Below are 22,775 nucleotides of genomic sequence, written 5' to 3'. Positions count from 1 at the left end.
TGCGATTTTATCAGATTAGTAAGTTTTGGTAAATGGTTAAAGAATACATGCGATTTTATAAGGTTTTTGTCTGATAGTATGCGATTTTGTAGAAATAGAGTCTGGTGATGACTTTAAAAAGCCCATATCAACATTGAAAAACGTGAACAAAAACAGAAAAAGAAGGGTTGTGGAAGAAAGTTCTGAGGATGATGATTTTGTTGAGTCACTGCCAAAAAAGAAGAAAGATGACAAGAGATCTAAAATACAAACCAAAAAAAACCTTCAAAAAAAGTGGAACAGGGAAAAAAACGAAGCCAGCCGGAACCACCTAGAACAGAACCTAGTACTTTCTTTGAATACAGCAACGAAGCAATACTGTTGAGATGTCAACCTACATCATATATGGACACTGTGAAAATTTTTTCAAAAGAACAGGGTGATGAGGTGAAGAATATGGGCTTTGGGGTTATTCTAGATATGAATATCAACCATATACGAGATGTTCGATACGCTAAACGTAGGTAAACACCAAATGAAAATTACATCGGACACAGTTTATGATGTATTTGGAATACCAAAGGGACAAGCCAGTTGAAATAATAGTCGATAAAAAAAAGTTACAAAGGTTGAGAAGATTGAAAAGAGTAAAGAACACAAAATTGGAAATATTGTTATGGATACATTCATCAGTCAATGGGGGGAAAACGCAAGAATTACCCATGGCTTAATTGCAAATGCAATAGATAATCAAAGAGATGGGGGGAGCCTGTTTAGAATAAATTTCTTGGTGTACTGGATGACATTTTTTACGGAGATTACAAAGGCCACAACTGCAAATAATAGATGTTTGCTTGGTGTAGAGGCTGTTGAGGATATACCGCATCTAGATTGGCGCTCATATCTACTAGGCACTTTGCGTCGTACTAGAGCGGGCTGGAAGAACACAAAAATACAGTTCGTGGAACTTGTTGCCTTTCTTATGGTATGCTTTACTACATTTGATAACATATTTACAAGATTAGTTAGTTTTGTTATATGATTAAATGAAACATGAGATTTTATAAATATTTTTTGTCTGAAGCATGCGATTTATAAGATTAGGTAGTTTTGGTAATTGTTAACTGATACATGCGAATTCATAATTCATTCATGCGATTTTATCACATTAGTGAGTTTTGGTAAATGGTTAAAGAATACATGCGATTTTATAAGGTTTTTGTCTGATAGCATGCGATTTTGTAGAAAATAGAGTCTGATGATGACTTTGAAGATAAAATAAATACAAATTTTAAGTAAAAATCAACTCCTTTTTATATTTATATAGCTTCTATACACGCATGAGTACAACAAGAGGCTTCAACTGTTCGAGAAAGTCGTGGAGATACCGGTTATTCGTTATATCACATCTACGGAGATTGATAAAGTCGAGGAGCATATTTCGGATAAAGGACCTCTGTGGACAAATGAGAGTGAAATGAAAATGAACAGGGTCGTTCAACGGAGGAGTATACAATACGACCCGTTGACACCACAAAAAGCTACAGAAGAAGGACTGCACGTGTAGTAGAAAACGTAGAAACCGAGGAAGACCTTAACGAGAACATTGATGATATGATGGATTTCAGTTTTGACCTCCAGGAAATGTCTCAGTTGAACCTTGTGATGGGAGTTGGGACACAGACACGGAAAATGATGAACTATTGCAACACTCCTGTTCCACTTTCACCAACGGTAGTCTACGATTCAGCCCATCAACGAAATCGAGAGGCTTCGAACATCAACAAAAAGGTAAGCCCAACAAATATTAATTTCACTTAATCCATTTATTTTAACATCTAGATTGATAGTATTTTAACTTAAAAAATATTACAGAACATGTTGAAAAAAATGAGGACCAATGTCAAAAAATACATTGAAATGGTTCAAATTGTTCAAGGGATGAACAACTTAGTATCTGATGCAAAAACCAAGTGTTTTTGGGATCCGGAGATTATGGAGGCCTGTAAGCAGTGGGATGAGACACTTCGGAATAATCACATTTGTGTGCCGCCTGACTCGGTTAAAAAGTCTGGAACTGCACCGTCTGATGTTGATCAACAGCCTGGAACTACACCTTCTGATGTTCATCAAAAAGATAAAATAAACGAAGAATGTCGACAGAATGAAGAAGCTTAACAAGTAATATCCAATGTTTTGGACAGTGTCAGACAAATGGAATCAGAAGGTAAGCATGCTGTTTCAAATTAACACGTGCGAATTTATATAAACATTGTATTTCCTATACACATGCGATTTCTAAAATAAGCATGCGATTTCATGCATACAATTGATATTTGATTTCGCATGCCATGTCATGTATAGCATGCGATTTTGATTATGAGGTATTAAAATTCAATAATTTAAGTCTATTGGGGTACTACAACCAGATGATGAAGGATTGACAAATACAGATGATGGAGGAGTAACAGACACCCTTATTGCAAACATTCAAACTGCGGAAACGGGTGTATACGCTTACAAACCACCTGTCCAAGGTAAAAAAACACTTTATATTAGAAAAATATAAAAGAACAAAATATTATATTTTTTAACTTAATCTGGCCTGAAGAAAGTGGTGAAACCGAAACTGGGATGGAAGGAACAGTGAACTTAGCCGAATCTACACATAAAATTCCAAAAAAAGTTCAAGAAAAGGAAAAAGAAGTGGAAGCAGTTTCTTTAGGAGAAACTACACAGAAGGACCCACAACAAACCGATTCAGGTATCGAAGTTGAGAAGGAACCTGAAGTGGTATGCCCTCAGGTGACGGCTGAGGAATTGCAATCGGTTGAGTCGTTTTTTAGCCTGGCACCCAGCCTGGTAGTAAATAAGGGAAAGAACCCAGGTAGGGGGAGAAAAAACTCAAAACCAACTCAAGCTGCAAAACAAAACGCCAGTACAAAAGTTGTACCAAAGGGGTTAACTGAACTCCTTTATAAGACAATAGAAGCCGCCAAGATTCGAAATCAGAAAAGATGTGCAGACCTTGGAGAAGCATTTTGTTCCCCTTTCTGCAACAGAGTGGTAAACATGCACGAAGCACTCTTAAATCAAGAGTTGATTGTGATCCGATACACATTTGCTACATTTGCAAATATAGAGTAAGTAAAACAATTATATCAACTAAAAAACATCTATATATATATATACACTCAAAATATTTAATTGTTTAATTTTGGCCTGGTAGGGCTGTATTTTACCGATCAAAAACTGGGGTTTGCACATTCAAAGTATATTCGAAAGCTTCTTCAGAGGTCAGTACCTAGCATCAAACGGAATCGATGCATTTGTGGATGTTCTCAACCTTGAAGAGAAGAAGAGGGATAGAAAAATCATCACCATACAGACTCTTCTTGTTTAGCACAATGATGGTACGTTTGTCTAAACATTTTGGCATTTGACATCAAAACAGAAACTGTATATTCAATGATTTCGTATACTAAGTATAGGCAAATCGCATGTAGAACAGTAGAGACATTTCCTGTGAACAAAAAACAACATTTCGCATACAGCATATACACAATTCGCATGTGAAAATTTTTCACACATTATTTTACATGTACCAATTTCGCATGTATAAATACCTTGTAATACATTACTTAACATTGATTTTAATTACATAACATACCGCCGGATATCATGTACAAGGAGACTTACACAGACAACCAATGTCTAAACGTATTTACCTCAAATTTTGAAGACATATCACTGAAATATGAGGTAAAAAAACTTGAGTCGGTTGACTTCGTGTTTATTCCGATACTTCAAGGTGACCACTTCTATGTCTTGTGCTTCCACTTGAAAACTGACAAAATGGAGCTGATTGACAATTCAGCATCTAAACAAGATTTTGAGGAAAGATACAAGGGGCTTCCAGACACACTGGTAATACAAAAACTTCTTCATATACATGTTATATTTATGTAAAGCTACTGACAGAAATGTTGCTATATTTACAGAGAAGGGTACTGGTTTTATACCTACAAAAGGCCTTAAAACTAACACAAGCTATAAAAGCACTTGAAACATCGGTGATAGAAAGAAAAGAGATGGAATGGAGGACGCTTACTAACGGTATAGACTGTGGAGTGTTTACGATGAGTCATATGTACAATGGGGGGAAACACCATGGTTGACTGGGTTTGTGAAAGAAGATGAAGTAAACAATAGACAGAATTCACTACTTCATCTCCTGAGACATAGATATATAAGTAAGATCATTCTATCCGAATACAATCTGGAGCGTCAACGAATAATTAAAGAGACAAATGCTTTCGATAAAAGACTGGACAAAGAAAGGTATATCAAAGATTTGGACAAAAAAATCCTAGAGAGGTTGAAAGCATTTCTTGGAAAGGACGAATAGACTTGTTTGATGTTGAATTTCTGTTGCATAGTTAGACTTGTTAGTTTACATTAATGTTTTTAAAATCGCATGTTTTATGTATAAAATCGCATATTTGTCATTGAATTGCTTACAATATGCAAAATATGGTAAATAAACATGTGAAATTAAATCCCATGCCATAACACAACATGCGAATTATATGGAACATATAAAACTTGCATGTTTTATTAAATAAAGCACTAAAACAGAAAACTACAAAGATACAAAATAAACAAGTTCATTCAAAAGATGAAAGAAACTTCATTTTCATTTCCATCGAGCATCTTAAGATAGTTATTGCATCAGCCAACTCTTTCAACTGCTTCTCATCCCTCTCACCCAGATCAACCATGAACATAACAACAATTTCTTGAAAACTCCTCAATTGCATCTGAGATAGCAAGTTCACAATTCTTGTCTTCTCTTCATGTTTTCTGTTACACGAGAAATGTTGGTTTCCAGCATCTCTGGACATGATCGATCCTCTTGAATTTGTTCATGAATCCTTTTTCTCAATGAATGTTTGATACTTGATTCAGAAGAGGATGTTGGGAGGTTTGCCATTTTTTATAAGATAAGATATAAGTGGTTTGAAATTGTGATAAAAAGATAAACTTTATAATAAAAGAAAAAGTACTGTAAAATTATTGATATGAATTATTGATATCAATTATTGAACTGAATTATTTGATTTGAATTACTGAACTGAATTATAAAACACACTGTGCGAAATTACATATAATTACTTTTAAAGCGTGCGAAATATTGAGCTCAAACATGTTAAATACTTTATAGTGTGTGAAATGTCCAACTCAAACATGCGAAATTACATATTAAGACTTTATTGTGTGCGAAATGTCCAACTTAAACATGCAAAATTATTCTTATGATCCAATCTTTAATACCTGCGATATGTTAAAAGCAACACATGCGATATGTTAAAATCACCAAATAAAACCTGAAACATCTTATCTTCAATCTCGTTACAATCTAATAACATGAAAACACCTTCAAATCAAATAAAACCCATACCTCAACCGTAACCCTCTGATGAAAACCCAAAAAAAAACCATCCTAAATGATGAATTTAGCATTTTCGGTATCGCCAATATGTGTTCGATATACGAATTAATCAAAAACCTACAAATCGAATTGATACGAACCATAATTAGATAGATGGTTTTGTAACGAACTCGTAATCTGCTTCATTGTTGATGGAATTTCCTAATTAGCCCTCGGATTATTGAACAGAATGTCTGATATACCCTTATCTAATAAAATGAATCAGGGACACGTGTATGGCTGTGGGAATCACGTACGTAATATAGGATTAGGGGATTTGTATCCTACACTTCCTCTCTCTCTCTCTCTATATATATATATATATATATATATATATATATATATATATATATATATATATATATATATATATATAGTGGGGATCCTACGGAAAGTGTGTTTTTCCTAAAAAGTGTAAAAAGTAATAAAACACAATAGTTTCAGGCATAAAACACACCTAAAACTCACAAATAATAGAATGAATATTACTAAAACACCATATTCAAACTCTAATAGTCCATAAAAACTTCAAACACACCATCGTAGAACTATGAATATAAAACACACAATGCTAAACAACATAAAACACAATAATATTTGTCATTCCACAATCAGAGCCTTAACATCTAAAACACAACACAAAACCCACATACATGATGTTTTAGTAATCTTCATCATATTATTTGTGGGTTTTTGGTGTGTTTTATGGTTGACATTATGGTGTTTTATGACTTTTTACACTTTTTAGGAAATTTGGACTTTCTGGCCAACTCCTATCCTATATATATATATATATCTATATATATATATATATATATATATATATATAATTGCGCTAAAATAAGAACCACCTCCAGTTGTAAGAACCGTGAGAACTACTTGATCCGGGGCGAGTTGGATCAAAAATTTTTTTCATAAACGTAGATACGTGTATTATAAACACATTTGTAAAAAAAAATTCAAAAAAAAAAAAAATGCCGTGTGTGTAGTTTTGAGCACCACAAGTTTGTGTTTACGGGTACCGTAAATTTTTCGGTAAGATTTACGGTACCCGTAAACACAAACTTGTGGTGCTCAAAACTACACACACGACATTTTTTCTTTTTGAATTTCTTTTACAAATGTGTTTATAATACACGCATCTACGTTTATGAAAAAAAAAATTGGTCCACCTCGCCCCGTACGGTGTAGTTCTCACGGTTCTTACAACTCGAGGTGGTTCTCATTTTAGCGGTCCCCTATATATATATATATATATATATATATATATATATATATATATATACATATATATATATATATATATATATATATATAGGGGACGGTTCAAATGAAAACCACTTTTATTGTGAAAACTCGAAAACTAATTAAAAAAAGCCTAAAAAACACACAAATTTTTTTTTCAATTTTTTTATAAAAATCGCTGGTTTTTATATATAAAAAAAAACTTTTAAAAAAAAAAAAAATTTTGTGTAGTACACATGTGTAATACTACACATGTGTAGTACATGTGTAGTACATGGGTAGTATTACACATGTGCACTACACAAAAAAAAATTTGTTTTTTTTTGAAATTTTTTTATATAAAAAAACCTGCGAATTTGGGTTTGCAAAAAAAAAAAAAAAAAAAAAAAATTTGTATGTTTTTTTGGCTTTTTTTAATTAGTTTTCGAGTTTTCACAATAAAAAGTGGTTTTCATTTGAATCTTCCCCTATATATATATATATATATATATATATATATATATATATATATTAAAGTAAAATTATTTAAAATTTCTATTAACTAAATATAATTTTTTTTAAAACTGCAAATAAAATAAAAAAAACAACAATAAAATAATACATTACAAGAAAAAAAATCAATCAATCATCTTCATCTTCATCTTCCATTGAGTCAAATCTAGGAAGTGACGAAACATGTTGTACCAAATCAGCTCGAAGGTTTGAACTAATTTGTCTTAACTCGATTAGATTTTGGTTTTACGTTCTCTTTTCATTACTAATGTCTGCGTTATTTGTTGCGGTCTCCTTGCCATAATATTCAACTATTGCGCGCTCTTCATCCTCTAAAATCATGTTGTGTAGAATGATGCACGCGTACATCACGTTTCTTATTTGATCTTTTTCTTACAATCTACAAGGCATGCTCAAAATGCGCCACCTTTTTTGCAAAACACAAAATGCTGGCTCGATGTCTTTGCGAGCCGCCATTTGAACTTTGTTAAACTTTATTCTTTTACGATCTAGGTTCCCTTTCTTGAAAATGATTTCACAAAAACAGCCCACTCATGGTGAATTCTATCAACAAGATAGTACCCATACTTGCATTCAACGTCATTTACAATAAATGTTCCTTTTGGTCCAAAACCATTTATTAGATCATTGAAAAGGGGCGAGTGATGTATAATATTTATATCATTATGTGAACCTGGCATACCAAAGAATGGATGCCAAATCCAAAGATCTTGTGATGCAACAGCTTCAAGCATCATAGCCGGTATTCCATGATATCCGCTTGTGTGAGAGCCTTGCCGTGTAGTCGGACAAAGTTCCCACTCCCATTTCATACAATCTAAACTACCTAACATCCCGGGGAGACCATGATATTCCGCGTGATGTTCCAAAAGTTGTTTCATATCACTAAACGTCGGTTTTCTCAAATATCTTTTCATATATAGTTCCATGATATACGCACAAAAATTGTGAAGACTTTCCCTAGCCACTCGTGCCGACATTTTTAAATAGTCGTCGATTAGTCGGAACTATTGCCGTAAGCCAATTGTCTTAGGGCGGCCGTGACCTTTTGCCACATGGTAAATCCGATCTTACCACGCACATCAAGTTTTTTTGTTGGAAATAAGGATAATTATTCTCTAAATCCTTTGATAATCTTAAAAATAAATTTCTATTCATACGAAAACGACGCCTAAAGTTGTTTTCATCATACATTAGTTCGGGTGAGAAATAATCTCTTACCAGCAAATTGTTTGCGGTTTTGTGTTCCCTCTCTTTGTACTTCCTCCATTTTGGTTCGGGTTGGGAAGTCCCTTCATCTGAATTTTCAACAATAGCTTTCACGATCGCCGCCACTGTTGATAATCAATTTTTGCTCCGTAGTCGGATGAGGATGACAAAAGAAATATTTCATACGAATCGCTTGAACTTGAAGAATCCATTGGAGGTTGGTAGTGGTTTTTAAATTTTTTGATTGTAAAAATTGTAAGTATTGTTTCATATATAGATAATAAAATAAAGATTTTTTTTAAATAGTCGTTGCCCAACGGCTATGCCAAACGGCTAGCCCAATGGTCGTATGTCACAGCCAATGGTAGCCAGCCAAGTCATCTTCCCACCTCATCCCACGCCGGACTTCATAGCGACGCTGGCCAGGTAACGCCAAGCCAACGCTGCCACGGAGTGGGCTAGCCAGCATTGGCTAGCTTCCCCCACCTCAACCAACGCCACCACTCCCCACATTAATAAAAGCCTAATTTTAGTGTCAGAGTCTAAACCCATAAATGCATTTAATATATGTAGTTGACTTATTTTTTAACGAATGGCCAAATTATTAGTCTATTAATTTCATTTATTGCTTATTGAATTTCAATATTTTGCACAACGGATTATTTTTGTTGATTTATTAATTATTTTTTAATATTTAAAAATCAAATTATACATCTATAAGAAATAATTTCATTTATTTAATTTATTACTAAAATATATACACGCTATTTATTATACTCTTATACAACTAGTGGGTAATACCCGTGCTCTGCGGCGGGGCGGCCTAATTTTTAACGGAAACGTAGACACAATAGTAAAAATAACGTTAATGGCAGGAATTCGTTTGGTATTGGTTCGGTTCACTAAGATGCCGACACTTAACGAAAGAGAAACAAAAAAAAGTCATGATGCGACCAAAAAAATACCGAGATGTGTTTACATCAATCGAAATAATAAAAACGAATATCAATTTCCGTATTGACGTTGTTCGATCAGTATTAGACCGTTCGTTTTGTTATATTTATAACACTAGGTTCGATTGAAACTAAATAAAAAAGAAAATGAAAAACAAAAATTTAGAAAAGAAAAAGGAAAGATGAAAAAACATTCACAAAAGACAAAAATAATAAAAGGATAAAGATCACTGTAGCTAAGAAGTTTATAAATTATGTATATAACAATTAGTAACTTAGGGTGTCATGACATACACATGCCTTTTCATATAACTACAAAATGCAACAAAGGTCACCAACAATTGACTCCCACACCTTCACACAACTAATTAAAACCAACTTGCATCGTACTAGGAACGCCAAAAGTCGGTACCGAATTGGTACTTAAGATCTTTTGTTTCGGCAAATTTGGTACCGGTACCCAGAATTATTTGCTCATCTCTGACCATGGGTTTCATACGAACAACATCGTTACCATACAACTTTTTTGGTTGATTTTCTTTCGGTTATCTTTTAGTGTTTTTTTTTCTACATTTTCTTTTTATTCTTGTCCTCGGTTCAGTTCGCAACGCGCTCGTAGTAATTTCAAAACACATGTAAACATAGACAAAATAACAAAAGAAATTCGCCACATTGCAGCGAACTTCTTTAAACATAGTTTATTTTTAAAATCAGTTATAGTCTTATCATAATTATTTTTATGTTATTGTTTTACAGCCGTAAATAATAAGATGGATTTTAATGACTTAATTAAGAGGTAAAAACTTAGAAAATTATATTTTGATAGCTGAAAATGTAATTTTTTATTTTACTATGTACTAAGTCATTTCACTGATAAGAATATACAAATTTATCATTTACATTTTTTTCAATATATAGCCCTAATACATGGGTTTGAAAGCTACTATATATTATATATTATAAATTAGCAACAAAAATGTGCAATTCAAGTTGTACATTATGCTTTGGGATTTTTTCAAAAAAAAAACTTGATTTTTTACTTTTAACCCAAAGGTTTTTACCTTTTACAATTTTAACCCTACATAATTTGTTTTTTAACTTTAACCCAAAACTTTTCATTATTTGCAATTTAACTTTACAACTTTTGTCACTTATACTTTTCATCTTTCACAAATTTTCGTTTTACGTATAGTTCTAAATTTTTCGAGTTAATACAACGTAACGTACGACTGGTTCAACCTTTTTATGTTTTGTTTCAAATTTTGCAAGTTAACATGGCGCAACGTGCATGTATGGTTCAACGTTTTTACCACTATTTTTTCATGTTTGACAGGTTCGTCGCAACACTCAGATCCTAGGTCGAGTCAGTGTTAGTGGTCGATGACGGTTGTGTGGCATTAGTATTATTTGACACCATTTTACGCCCCACGGGGTGTGCTTTGAGGGTTTTCAAAGAAAAAATGGTTATGCATATGGTTGTTGTAACCTTGGCTTTGGAGGTTTTCCAAAAAAATAGATTTTTTTATTATTTTTCAACCAAAAGTATTTCATAAATTACTTTTAACCCAAAACAATTTGTTTTTACTTTTAACCCCAAACTTTTTATCTTTTACAATCTATCCTCACAACTTTTTTTACTTTCAACTTTGGCCCTTAATAGTTTTCATTTTCCGCAAATTTTTCGCTTTATGCTTGGTTCTAAATTTTGTGACTAAACACATCGCAACGTGCGTCTTTGATTTAACGTTTTTACGTTTCGTTCTAAATTTTGCGAGTTAACACGACGCAACATGCGTGTGTGGGTGAACGTTTTTACATCGTCTATTTTTTCCTGTTTGATAGGTTTAACATAATGTGCAGATCCTAGATCGACTTAGTTATAACTAAAGAATCCCCGCCGCATTGCGGCGGGACGCAATTCTAGTTTATAAAAGAAAAGAAGTTAACACTTGATGTCAAACATAATGTTGCAAGTAAGTAACCAAACTATATTCTATATAAAGGCTAGCATATGCCATATGTTTGCACACTCGAATTAGCTACCTCTATCTCTCATTCAACGAAGCCATTTTGTAGTCCATCGTCCGATCAAAAGATGGCTCTTGCCGGAAAGATGATGATGTACCTAGAGATCAATTCCCCTGGAGAGGTGTTGCATGATATTGTTCGGAACAGACCAAACGACATCGCATCGATGTTGCCTGATAAGGTTCATAGTTGTGATCTGGTTGAAGGCCAATGGGGAGCCGTTGGATCAGTCATTTGCTGGAACTTCACCTATGGTATATACGTGTAGTTAATTATTATTATTATAAATTAGGGTTTTACCGGTAATTTCACCGTCGTATCTACGGACGGGTGAGTTATCGGGTTTTCCCCGGAATTGGTGGTGAACTCGGGTTACTCTCGGAGTACTCCGTTTGGTCCAGTGGGTATCCCGAATGTACTCGAAATTGATTATGTTGGCCGTTAAAAAAAAAGCACTTTATCCTACCACACTTTACTCATCATTAATTATTAACCTTCTAATCATTTATTAATCATCAGTTTTTATAATTTCTTCTTTTTTCTAGTGAATGTAAGTTCAAATTTTTACATTTTTGTTTAAATTTACGAAAATTATGGTTTTTCTATTTGTTTACAGTTTATATACATAATATTCCATAAACGTTTTTTAGTACCTATAAACCAAAAAGATAATATATAAAGTATCATCATTAGAAGACTAGTTTAATAAAATATAAAAAATGAAAAGATGAAATTAATTAAAAAGTTTAGAATAGAGTAAATTTTTCTTTTCTAAAGTTCATTCTCAGAAGCAAAATGTTTTTTCAATCCAAACTGAAAAAGTAATTAAATATTATTGTATTTAAACAATAAATATTAAGAAAATTTTAACAACTATTAGAAAATTTTAAGAAAAAGACCGATCTGAACGCAAAAATAGAAATTGAAGATTATTTTTTAACAATAAAATTATAAAACATATTTTGCTTGTCTAGCTTCTTCTATATGTATTTAGAATAACCCTATTAATTAATGTGAGCTTTTTCTTTCATCTTATCTATATCTATATATCTATAGGGTTGAGATCCTGTACAAACAGTGCTAATTATAAGAACCGTAATAACAGATCTGAACCATTGTTAATTTAAATCAAGGGTTGATATTGATTATAAATAAAACTCTTATAATTAAAAATTACTACTAACAAATTAGGGGTAATTTTGTAAAATTGCTAGTCATTTGACCATTTTTTATTAAATACAAATTCCACCAAGGTTTTTTAAACTAAAATAACTTTTATATACTTCATTATTTTTTTTAAAAATATATACCATAAAATCAAGTATTTTTTATCTTTAATATGAGTACCATATTGCTATACCTTTTTGTATTTATAAAAGTGTTTTTTAAAAAAAGTTAACAAAAGGTGTTTTATATTTGTGCTAATAAGGTGCTGATTATGTGTTAATTACAAAATAATACAAACAAACACCAAAAGTAGATATAATCAGCACATCTGGTGTGCTGATAATGGAGAACGATTGAAGATGTTGTGCTAATGTCGTTTATGTTGATAATGGAGAACGATTCGAGGACGATGTGCTGATAATGAAGAACGATTAATGATGTTGTGCTAATTATATAGTGTTGTGCTGATTATATTTTTTGTAATTATTTTTAATTAGTTATAAATAAATATGGTCAAAAAGTCTAAATTACCCCTAAACTAATTTTTTATTGATGGACACTTGTCAATTATGTATTGGTTCTTATGGTTCTTACAAACTTAAGTGTTTGTATTTGATCCCATTCCTATATCTATATATCTATATATCTATATACTATATAAAAGCATCTCTCATGTACATAAAGGTAATTTTCATCCTATTTTTTAAGATGGCATACCAAAAGCCAAAACAAATTCCTATATTTTCACACTTTTCTTCCTTTTCTACCCTTTTAGAAAACAAAAATTAATGTGAATGTGAATCTATATACTATAGAAACTGAGAATTAAATCAGCCCCTTCCTTTCCGGTCCCCCATCCCTGAATTGAAATTAGGATATTCACTTTGCATTCTCAAAACCGTCCACTCTCAATTGATCAATCAAAATTTAAGAAGAGTCCATTCATATCCCCTCACCGCCCTCATCAATTGGCTTGCGTATTTATGCAGAGGAAACCTTGATTATTCTTCAATTGTTTTCTTCGAGGTTGAAATATAACCGGAGTTGAGAACAAACAAACTGATACGCCATGACCAAATATCCACATTCGCACAGTTTTTACGGTTTTTCAACAGAATCTCTGGTGAGCTTTTATTCATATTGTGTTGTTTTCTATTCAATGTTTTTCAATTTGAGCCCCAGTTATGCTAAATTGTGGCTTAGGGTTTTTGAATATGTGCTTAAATGGAAGTAATTTGTTGATGTCTTCTGATATGTAAGAAATTTGTTATTAAGAACATTGGTGATATGTAAGAAATTTGTTATTGAGATCTGAGTTTTGAAATATGTTAAGTCTTATTCTTATTTTTTGTTGCAATTAGAGGTTCTAGAGAAGGCGAAGACGTAGATTGATGTACTGAAGGAGCTTTTTCAATTAACTCGGAGAATATTACAGCCTACAGGAGGTAACTGAAACAGTTTCAAGATGTATTTCACTTATTAGTTTGTATTGGTATTTGCTTTTTTTCAAGAATATTTACTCTGTTTACTGATAGGTATCATGGTGACAGGAAGACTGAGGCACAACCAGTGGTCTCTCTGTTTGCTTTTATGCTTTGGCTAGAAACAAGAGATCTTCTAATACATACTGAAGTAGAGGAGAAGTTAGGATGTAAGCCACAATTTCTGTTTTATTTATTATTTATCATGCATCCCCTACATCTTGCTCTATATGTAAGTGTTATATTGGCTGCACATGCTATCAAATAATATTGTTATATACTAAAATATAAGTTTCTTACTACAGTGTTGGGGCTTTGTTATATGCTATATGGTTCACGTTTCATCCCATTGCAAATCATTCACATGGCCTTCTATAGCTAGAAAACTAATAAAAAACAATAGCCCAAATGTAATACGGTTTTATATATGACTGTTTAATGAATGTCGAGTTAGATTGCGAATCCGCAGTCGGCTGCAAACGTGGTTCAAACCGGCACAAAGGAACTAACAACAAAGGGTTTTTTTACATCCCTGCCCTTACATATTTTTTTGAAAAAAAAGTGGTAGACCATTGATATCTACTCATAAACAGGTGAGAGATGGGGATTACAACGTCAATGAAACGGTCAATGTTGTTACCGCAAAAACCACTGAAATCGGACACAGGACATGGGGAATGGCGAGAGGCGTAATGGCGTTAGCTACACAAAAGGTAGAAAAATATCTCTCTCTTTCATTTACATTTCACCATGGCCACTGCTTTGCATAACTGTTTAAAATAAATACACTGTAACTATATTAGTTGAACAAGGATGTAGACTAAATGACATGTATTTTGTGCCATAGAAGTTGTACATATTGTTACAAAGACCGTACTAAAAGCGAAATTTGATTGTAACAAAGTCGTTTTCACGGTAATATTTGTTAATCTCACTTGCAAAACTGTCAAGTATTTGACAAGATGAATAAGATAAAGCACAAGAAGCCTGTGTTTATATCCCGTGTCCGAAGAATGAGAAACTTTTGCCTTTGTTATAAGCAGCAAGTAGTGTTTGACAATCGCCGGGCTTGGTAACATGAGCCTGTGACTCGAGTGAGGGCTTTAAAGTGGGCTGGACTATGGTTTCCTGCTAATGAACTCCCTCTTTTTTATTTTCTATCTTTTTTTATACAAATATTCATTCTGTCATGTTGATTTCTTGAAACTAAATTTTAAGTTTTTCCATACCAACATTAATAAATTTTGTGATATAATACAACCAAACATGTTGGAGTGATTTTGTCCAAAACCGAATACAATCTGAGCCAACTGATAGTTTTATTAAACATCTAATAATATGCATACGATGCGTGTTCCCAACCCGATCCAAATCAGTTTTTACAGAAAACATTATGTCAACCTTGTGACAAATTCATATCAAGTGTAGATCATAGAAGTTATAACTTTGACTTAAAAAGTCAAAACTTTACATTTCTATAAGAACTAGAGGTGGACAAATAGGCAGATTGGATGGGTTGAGTAACGAATTAATACAGGTTAAGGTTGAAACGAATCATTATTCAGTATGGATCAAATCGGCAGGGGACGACCCTATGAATTTGTGTACCCTGTTCGAGATCGGAAAAACATGCCCTTAAGCCTTAACAAAATCGGGTATTGGACTCACTAAAGGTCTAAACCAAATGCCCATGGGCTAATAATTAATTTAAACCATAAGAATAGTTTTGTAAGTGGGCCTATGTTGATGTTTGTATGAGTATACCTATTCAATTTTTTTACATATACATATAGGTTTTTTTTTAAAAATAACGTGCCCTTCAAAATATCAGGCCCTGACCGGTGGTTCTCCCCGCCCACCCTCAGGGCCGCCCCTGCAAATCGGGCCAGGCTTGGTTTTGTTGACTTGTGAACATTTTTTCCCCGTTATTGCAATTTTATGTTAACAAATAGTGTACTTTAGGTATGATAACAAAAATTGAATTTAATTAAAATAATAACTTAAATATTTAAATTAATAATAAAAATTAAGCGGCTGTGTGCACTAAAATTTCAACATAATTATTCAGTCAGTTTGGCCCATTTGACCTGTTCATCTTTAAGCTAAATCCTTTTGGTTTGATACCCATTTTAAGACTGGACGGTAAGAAGAGCCTCATCCCTAAGGGGATGGGCCGCCATGTCACCGCCACGTAAGCGCGGCCTAAAGAGGATGGACCTAGGGGGTGGGGGATGAACCCCTTTATATATATGTATGTATGTATGTATAGGTGTTTGTGTGGGAGAGAGGCACGTCGAACCCGGCTTGTGGAGGACGGAGACGACGGGATGGACCACAGGGGGCGGTGTGGGGATGCGGCGCCGGACCACGTCGGGCCTAAGTCGGCCCCCATACCTTCCAGTCTAAGCTAACATCCTTTTAAGTTTCAGAAGAAGAAACAAATCGTTACTGGATTCCAACAAAACATAACATCCGAATGGCCATGTACTGGCTGCAATATAAATGATAAAACCAATAACAGGTTTAGTTGATACTGAGAACCACACACCAATAACATGTACTAGCTGCAATATAATAGGTTTACTTTAATTCCTTTTGTTTATTTTGATTGTTTGCGTAGGCGGATAATGAGAACCACACCTAATATATTATAATTTTTTATTGTTTTAATGTTTGAATTATATTCTCGTCCTGTATTATCGACTCCGCAGCAACGCGCGGGTTTCCCACTAGTGATTAATTTAAGCTTGTCTAGCTTCTTCTATATATTTACATGTTGAGTTTGTATTTTTCTATCTGAATATTACATTACATTTAAGTATAACTTAGAAAGTCGGATGTGTAAGCAGCCTACCCAAGTCAACTTAGGCTTAATGCGTTTTTTATTAACGAGCTGAAATGTTGAGCTCGAGCCAGTTCATTTTGAAATTTATTTTATATTGTTACACATATGACATATACATAAAAACAAAATATTATTTTTAATATACATATACTAGTGGGGAACTCGTGCTTTGGTGCAAGAACGACAATTTACAGTGTGACACTCGTTTCTATTAGTTAGTTAGTTAGTTAGTTAGTTAGTTAGTTAGTTAGTTAGTTAGTTAGTCAGTTATGGGAAAATTTGTCTTTGCACCATCATCTACATAACTTTTGGCTATTTAAGGAGTAGTTACATTTTTGCGTCTCATTTTTACCCATCTGGTTATTTAAATATTTGGAAACCCGCACGTCGCAACGGAGTTGACAAGTTCTGTTAGTTTTATGTTGGTATATGGATCACTTACAAGAATTAGGGGTTTCATGTTAGGTTAGTTATGCTATGTCCGAAATTGATACAAGATATCGGGTAACAATATTAGATAACTTCTATTTATATTTAAAATACACTATGATTTTGAAAATATTTTGGTATATCAAACAACAAATGTAACACTTTTTTTACTAAAAATTTTAATAATTTTATAACATTTTAGAAAAGCTAATGTTTCTTTAATACTTTCTTTAATTAGTGAATTACATTTTAATGTTTTCTTTAAGTGAGTGAAAGAGAAATTGATGGGTTAAATGAGAAAGATACATATTTTATCCATTGGTAAGTTGTATCATGCATAGAAAAATTTGTCTTAGAAGCCTTAAAAATTAGAGAAATTACATTGTTGTACTTCTCAAATGTTTTATATAGTCGTATCTGAAATAATAGAGTAACACCCCGACCTCAATTAAGGCTGACATATCACATAATACAATAATTCAGAGTAATTAGTAATGATTTCATTAAGATCTTAAAACCCTAGGGTGTATTAAGCAATACATGGTCTATAATATTTATTGTTCCCAAGCCTCTAACTTTAACGAAACAAAGTAAGTAAACTTTTTATTGTATTCCTATGATCTAGACTGTCCCCAGTTGTATACGTTTGTTAATAACCAAAGAAAGATAAAAAAAAAGAAAAAAACACAGTTCGATAAACATACGTCGAGTATTGTTTCTAACAATCGAATAAAAAGTCGAATTTCTTACCTTAGAACCGAGATGGAAACAAAGGTTTCGGACTACAGCAATAAAACTACCGGCCGGATATGAAGGCTTTCGAATAGGCGAGAACAAAAACATCAACGATGATATTGATATGATGGTGGTTTCTGCAACTTGATCGGTCTAAGTTACTTGTAGTGAAACTGGGGCTGTTGTCAGTGGCGGACCTAGAGTGATAGAAGGGGTAACCTCCGTTGCCCCTTGACCAGAGCCGGCCCTAAGAATTCGTGTACCCTGTTCGAGCTCCAAAAAAACGTGCCTTTAGGCGTTAACGAAATTCGGTATTGAGCTCAATAAAGGTTTGAACCTAATGCCAATGTGCTAATAACTAATCTAAAGCATAAAATAGTTTTGTAAGTGGGCCTATGTTGGTGTTTGTATAGGTATACCATATTAAAAAAGAAATTTTTACGGGCAATTGGCTTGTAATAATCTCACTTAGACTTTATTGGCCATTAATAATCCCACCTCAGAATATCCCTCACCAGTCCCACCTTTCACATATTTTTTCTACAATGGTCCCCCGTTAAAAAAACTTAACGGAGTTAAGCTTTTTTCCAAATTACAAACAGATTTTTTAGGGCTTTTGATGAAAACGACGATACGAGTCCATTGATGTAAAACTTGACTCGAAACGGTGCTCCAAGTGACCTGATTTTTGTTAACTGGAAATTTAAACACCCGAATTGAAGCATCGTTTTCATCGTTTGGAGCACCGTTTCGAGGCAAGTTTTACATCAATGGACTCGTATTGTCGTTCTCATCAAAAGCCCAAAAAAAATGTTTGTAATTTGGAAAAAAACTTAACGGAAACGGGGGACCATTGTAGGAAAAATAGGTGAAAGGTGGGACTGGTGGGCGGAAATATTCTGAGGTGTGATTATTAATGGCCAATAAAGTCTAGGTGGGTTTATTACAGGCCAATTCCCCATTTTTATGTATACATATCAGGTTTTTTCTAAAAATAGTGTGCCCTCCGAAATATCGGGCCCTGGCCGGTGGTCCTCCCCGCCCCCCAGGGCCGGCCCTACCCTTGACGCTCCGACGGTAGTGTAAATTTTGAAAAAAAATTGACGTTTTTCCAATTTCGTTACCCATTTTTTTATTGAAACGTTACCCCTGCATGGATTTTCTAGATCCGCCACTGGCTGTTGTGATGCGACAACATATTGCCGGAGACAGTGGTGTATGGGTGTGTTAGGAACGGGAATTCGCGAGAGGGGAACATGTATACCTATTGTTGCTGAATTCAGGATACTCAGAAGATATTGCATAAAACATGTGGTCTTAACTACCTATTGTTTAAGGAAAAGAAAAATTTATAAATTTACACGAACACTCTTCAAAATAGATGGGTAAAAGCGTTACCGTTCTCATTGGCATCTCCATTCTATTTACCAGCAGTGTAAGTTCCATTCTCCAGTCACGTTATTTCCTTCCTTTTGGTCAGATTTAACCCACCGGTTTTCCCATCCATCTGGATGAAACAAAACAAATGTAACACTGTTAATATTGGACATGAACCTCCCGGCCGCTGGAGTGATCCCACTCCACAAGCTACCTTAGCCCCATAGCTGCCTGGAGGTTAATACTCACCCGAGCCGAACCTTGGGGGCGATTTACAGCTGATCCAAGATTCGAACCCGGGACCTCAGGGTTAGGGCTGAGGGCGGGTGAGGCTGGCCAACTGGGCTACCCCAGTTGGTTTAGAAGTGTTATTGTTATAAAACGAAATAAGAGAAATGGAGTGATCGAGTGGATTAGAAGTCAGACAACGTTCATTAGTTATTGCTATTCTACCGTCTATTCCATTACCTCATACCAAAGATATCCTAAGAGTACAAAGTACTTGATGAAGTTGAGCATTTTACAACTGCTATGAGTGCTATCTTAAATTTGATTAAAAAAATGTTTTTTTAACAATAATTTATATGTTGATTTTGCATGGAAATTGAAAGATGGAAAAAAGGAAATTATAAAGCAGGAAATTGAAGAAGTTAATGAGGAAAACCACAAGATAGTGTTCAAGGTACTTGAAGCAAGACTTGTGGAAAACATATACAAGTCCTTCAAGATCATATTTCATGTTGAACCAAAAGGTGATGGAAAGTTGGCTGCTGTGACCTTTGAGTTTGAGAAGGTGAATCCAAGGATTCCATATCCAACTGCTTTCATGGATTATCTATACGATGTTTTCAAGGGTGTTGATGACTACAACAGTAGCAAATAGATCTGCAAGTTTCCTCAAACATAAGCAAGAACAATACAGCACAATTATGTGCATGTGACGTTTAGTCAGATATATGTTAGAAACTACCTATGTTTGGAATGTCTTGCCATACCTATCTTTATATATTATGTATGGATTCTCTTTTCATACCTATCTTTATATACTATGTGCGGATTTTCTTGTCATACCTATCTTTATATAGTTTGGTAATTTCTAATTTGAATGTGTTGGAAATATTGTTTGATACAAGTTTAGGGTCGTTTATGTACATAGGTCAAAGTATATTTTAGCGTCTTATGTTATTTTGTTTAGCAGGAGAGTCAAGGGTGTAAACCATCAAATTGTATAATCGTAGATTAAAATAGATCACGTCGTTTCATCCATGCTTATATATGTATAGATGTAAACCCAGAAGGGTTAACACCCCTAATAAAAAGTTTCTAATCATTTTTCTTTGTGTTCTTGCTTGTATAATTGATTTCAATGATCCATGGTATTCAATAGAGTGTTTGGATGTTTTTATGAATCGGTATAATTTTGTGAATTTAGAGAGTTATTTGATTATGGTAATGAAATTTATATTTAGTGGAAAACCGGGGAAAAACTAATTCTATATATTTTTGGTGACCAAAACGCCAGTCGCAAGTTTGAAATGGAACTTTGTTGCTATATTGGTTTCAAAAATCAGTCGCTAACGATTTCCATCGCAAAACAGGTTGTAAATAGGTAATGTCGCGGGTTCAATCGCAATTGCAGTCACTAACCAAAGGAAATCAGACTTATGCTTGTACAGGTAATCAAAGATTTCATTATGTTTGTGTATTTTGAATCATACAACATATATCTCTATATCTAAACAACTTAACAACTAACAAACAACTACACATGCCAGCTAGCATAACAAACTAACTATATATGTAACAAATACACTCTAACATGCCCCCTCAAGCTGAACAGGGAGCATCCAAGTGAAGCTTGGACCGCAGACTATCAAAACGAACACCAGACAATCCTTCGGTCAAGAGATCTGCAATCCGAAGTGTGGTGGAAACATACCAAACATGTAAAATACCCATCAAAACAATGTCACGAATGAAATGCAGATCAACCTCCAAGTGTTTAGTGCGCTGATGAAACACTGGGTTAACTCAAAGATATGTAGCTCCAATATTGTCTCACCAAAGATATGGTGGACAAGTCATCGTAATATGTAACTCATGCAATATAGATGTAATCCATCGTAACTCAGCAACTGTATGAGTAAGAGCACGGTACTCAGCCTCGGTACCGTATGTTGTTTCTTGGAACTCCAACTGATGAAGTTAGGCCCAAAAAAACACAATAACCAGTGGTGGAACGTCGATCATCGGAACACCCAGGCCAAAGGCATCACTATAAGCATGTAAATCAACACAAGTAGACCGATGTATACATAACCCATGAGAAATGGTACCTTAAGATACCGCAAAAATCCGCTTGACAGCGACCCGATGTTGATCAGTAGGTGTCTGAAGAAACTGTGACACCTTACTGACCGCATAAGCAATTTCTGGTCATGTCAACAGAAGATACTGTAATGTACCAACAGTGCTCCGATACATAGTAGGATCAGACAAAGGATCACCAGTGTACCGAGAAAGTTGTCTTCTAGAAGGTACATGAGTAGATAGCGGACGACAAGCAGCAAGACCAGTACGCTGTAACAAATCAAGTAAGTAGCGCTACTGAGATAAGTGTAAGACATCCTCTAAGAATGTAGCCTGAATACCCAGAAAATATGACAACTGTCCCAAATCTTTGAGCGCAGACTAGGAGTGTAAGCGCTCAATTAATCCAGTAACAAAATCAGAAGAGCTCCCAAGGATAATGATGTCATGAACATAAAACAAGATATAACACATGATCGAATCTCGACTGTAAACAGATAGGGAGGTGCCAGAAAGACACTATGAGAATCTACCAGAAAAAAAAGCTGATGAAAGCTTGGAAAACCAAACTCTAGGTGTCTATTTCAGGCCATAAAGAGCCTTCTACAGTAAACAAACATGATGAGGTCGGGAAGAATCAACAAAGCCTGGAGACTGTGACATATAGACAGTCTCACATAAATCACCATGAAGAAAGGCATTGTTGACATCAACCTGTTTGATGACCCCAACCACGAGAAAAAGCAACAGAGAGAACAAGATAAATAGTAGTGGGTTTAACCACCGGGCTAAATGTCTCGATGTAATCAACACCCTTAGTCTGATGAAAGCCCTTGGCAACAAGTTGGGCTTTGTATCGACTCACAGAACCATCAGGATTAGGCTTAATCCTGTAAACCCACTTACAGCTAACAATGTGGGCATCAGTGGGAGCCGAAACCAGACGCCAATTCTGGTTGCCATGTAAAGCACTAATCTCATAATGCATCGCATCCTACCAAACAGACCACTGT

The 22,775-nt window shown here is 34.3% G+C and overlaps 1 protein-coding gene and 1 long non-coding RNA gene across 2 annotated transcripts; both read left to right on the top strand.

The window, feature by feature from the left end:
* The first annotated feature begins 11,430 nt into the window (after positions 1-11,430).
* LOC110926147 (kirola) lies at positions 11,431-20,520 on the top strand. The gene is made up of 2 exons (XM_022169903.2): positions 11,431-11,672; positions 20,064-20,520. The coding sequence occupies exons 1-2, from the start codon at positions 11,486-11,488 to the stop codon at positions 20,333-20,335; spliced, it is 459 nt and encodes a 152-aa protein (XP_022025595.2). The 5' UTR covers positions 11,431-11,485; the 3' UTR covers positions 20,336-20,520.
* Positions 13,323-15,498, top strand: LOC110926155. Its single transcript, XR_002585015.2, has 4 exons — positions 13,323-13,708; positions 13,947-14,030; positions 14,121-14,236; positions 14,660-15,498. It is a non-coding gene; the product is annotated as an uncharacterized LOC110926155 (long non-coding RNA).
* Positions 20,521-22,775: the final 2,255 nt, after the last annotated feature.

Source organism: Helianthus annuus, chromosome 17 (assembly GCF_002127325.2).
Source record: "Helianthus annuus cultivar XRQ/B chromosome 17, HanXRQr2.0-SUNRISE, whole genome shotgun sequence".
Lineage (NCBI taxonomy): Eukaryota > Viridiplantae > Streptophyta > Magnoliopsida > Asterales > Asteraceae > Helianthus > Helianthus annuus.
This window is presented reverse-complemented; position numbering and strand designations above follow the sequence as displayed.

Excerpts from the sequence above, each read along its gene's own strand:
- LOC110926147 (XM_022169903.2), top strand. The coding sequence starts at position 11,486 with ATGGCTCTTGCCGGAAAGATGATGATGTACCTAGAGATCAATTCCCCT. Across the intron at positions 11,673-20,063 it reads TTGCTGGAACTTCACCTATG|ATGGAAAAAAGGAAATTATA; the intron begins GTATATACGTGT and ends GGAAATTGAAAG.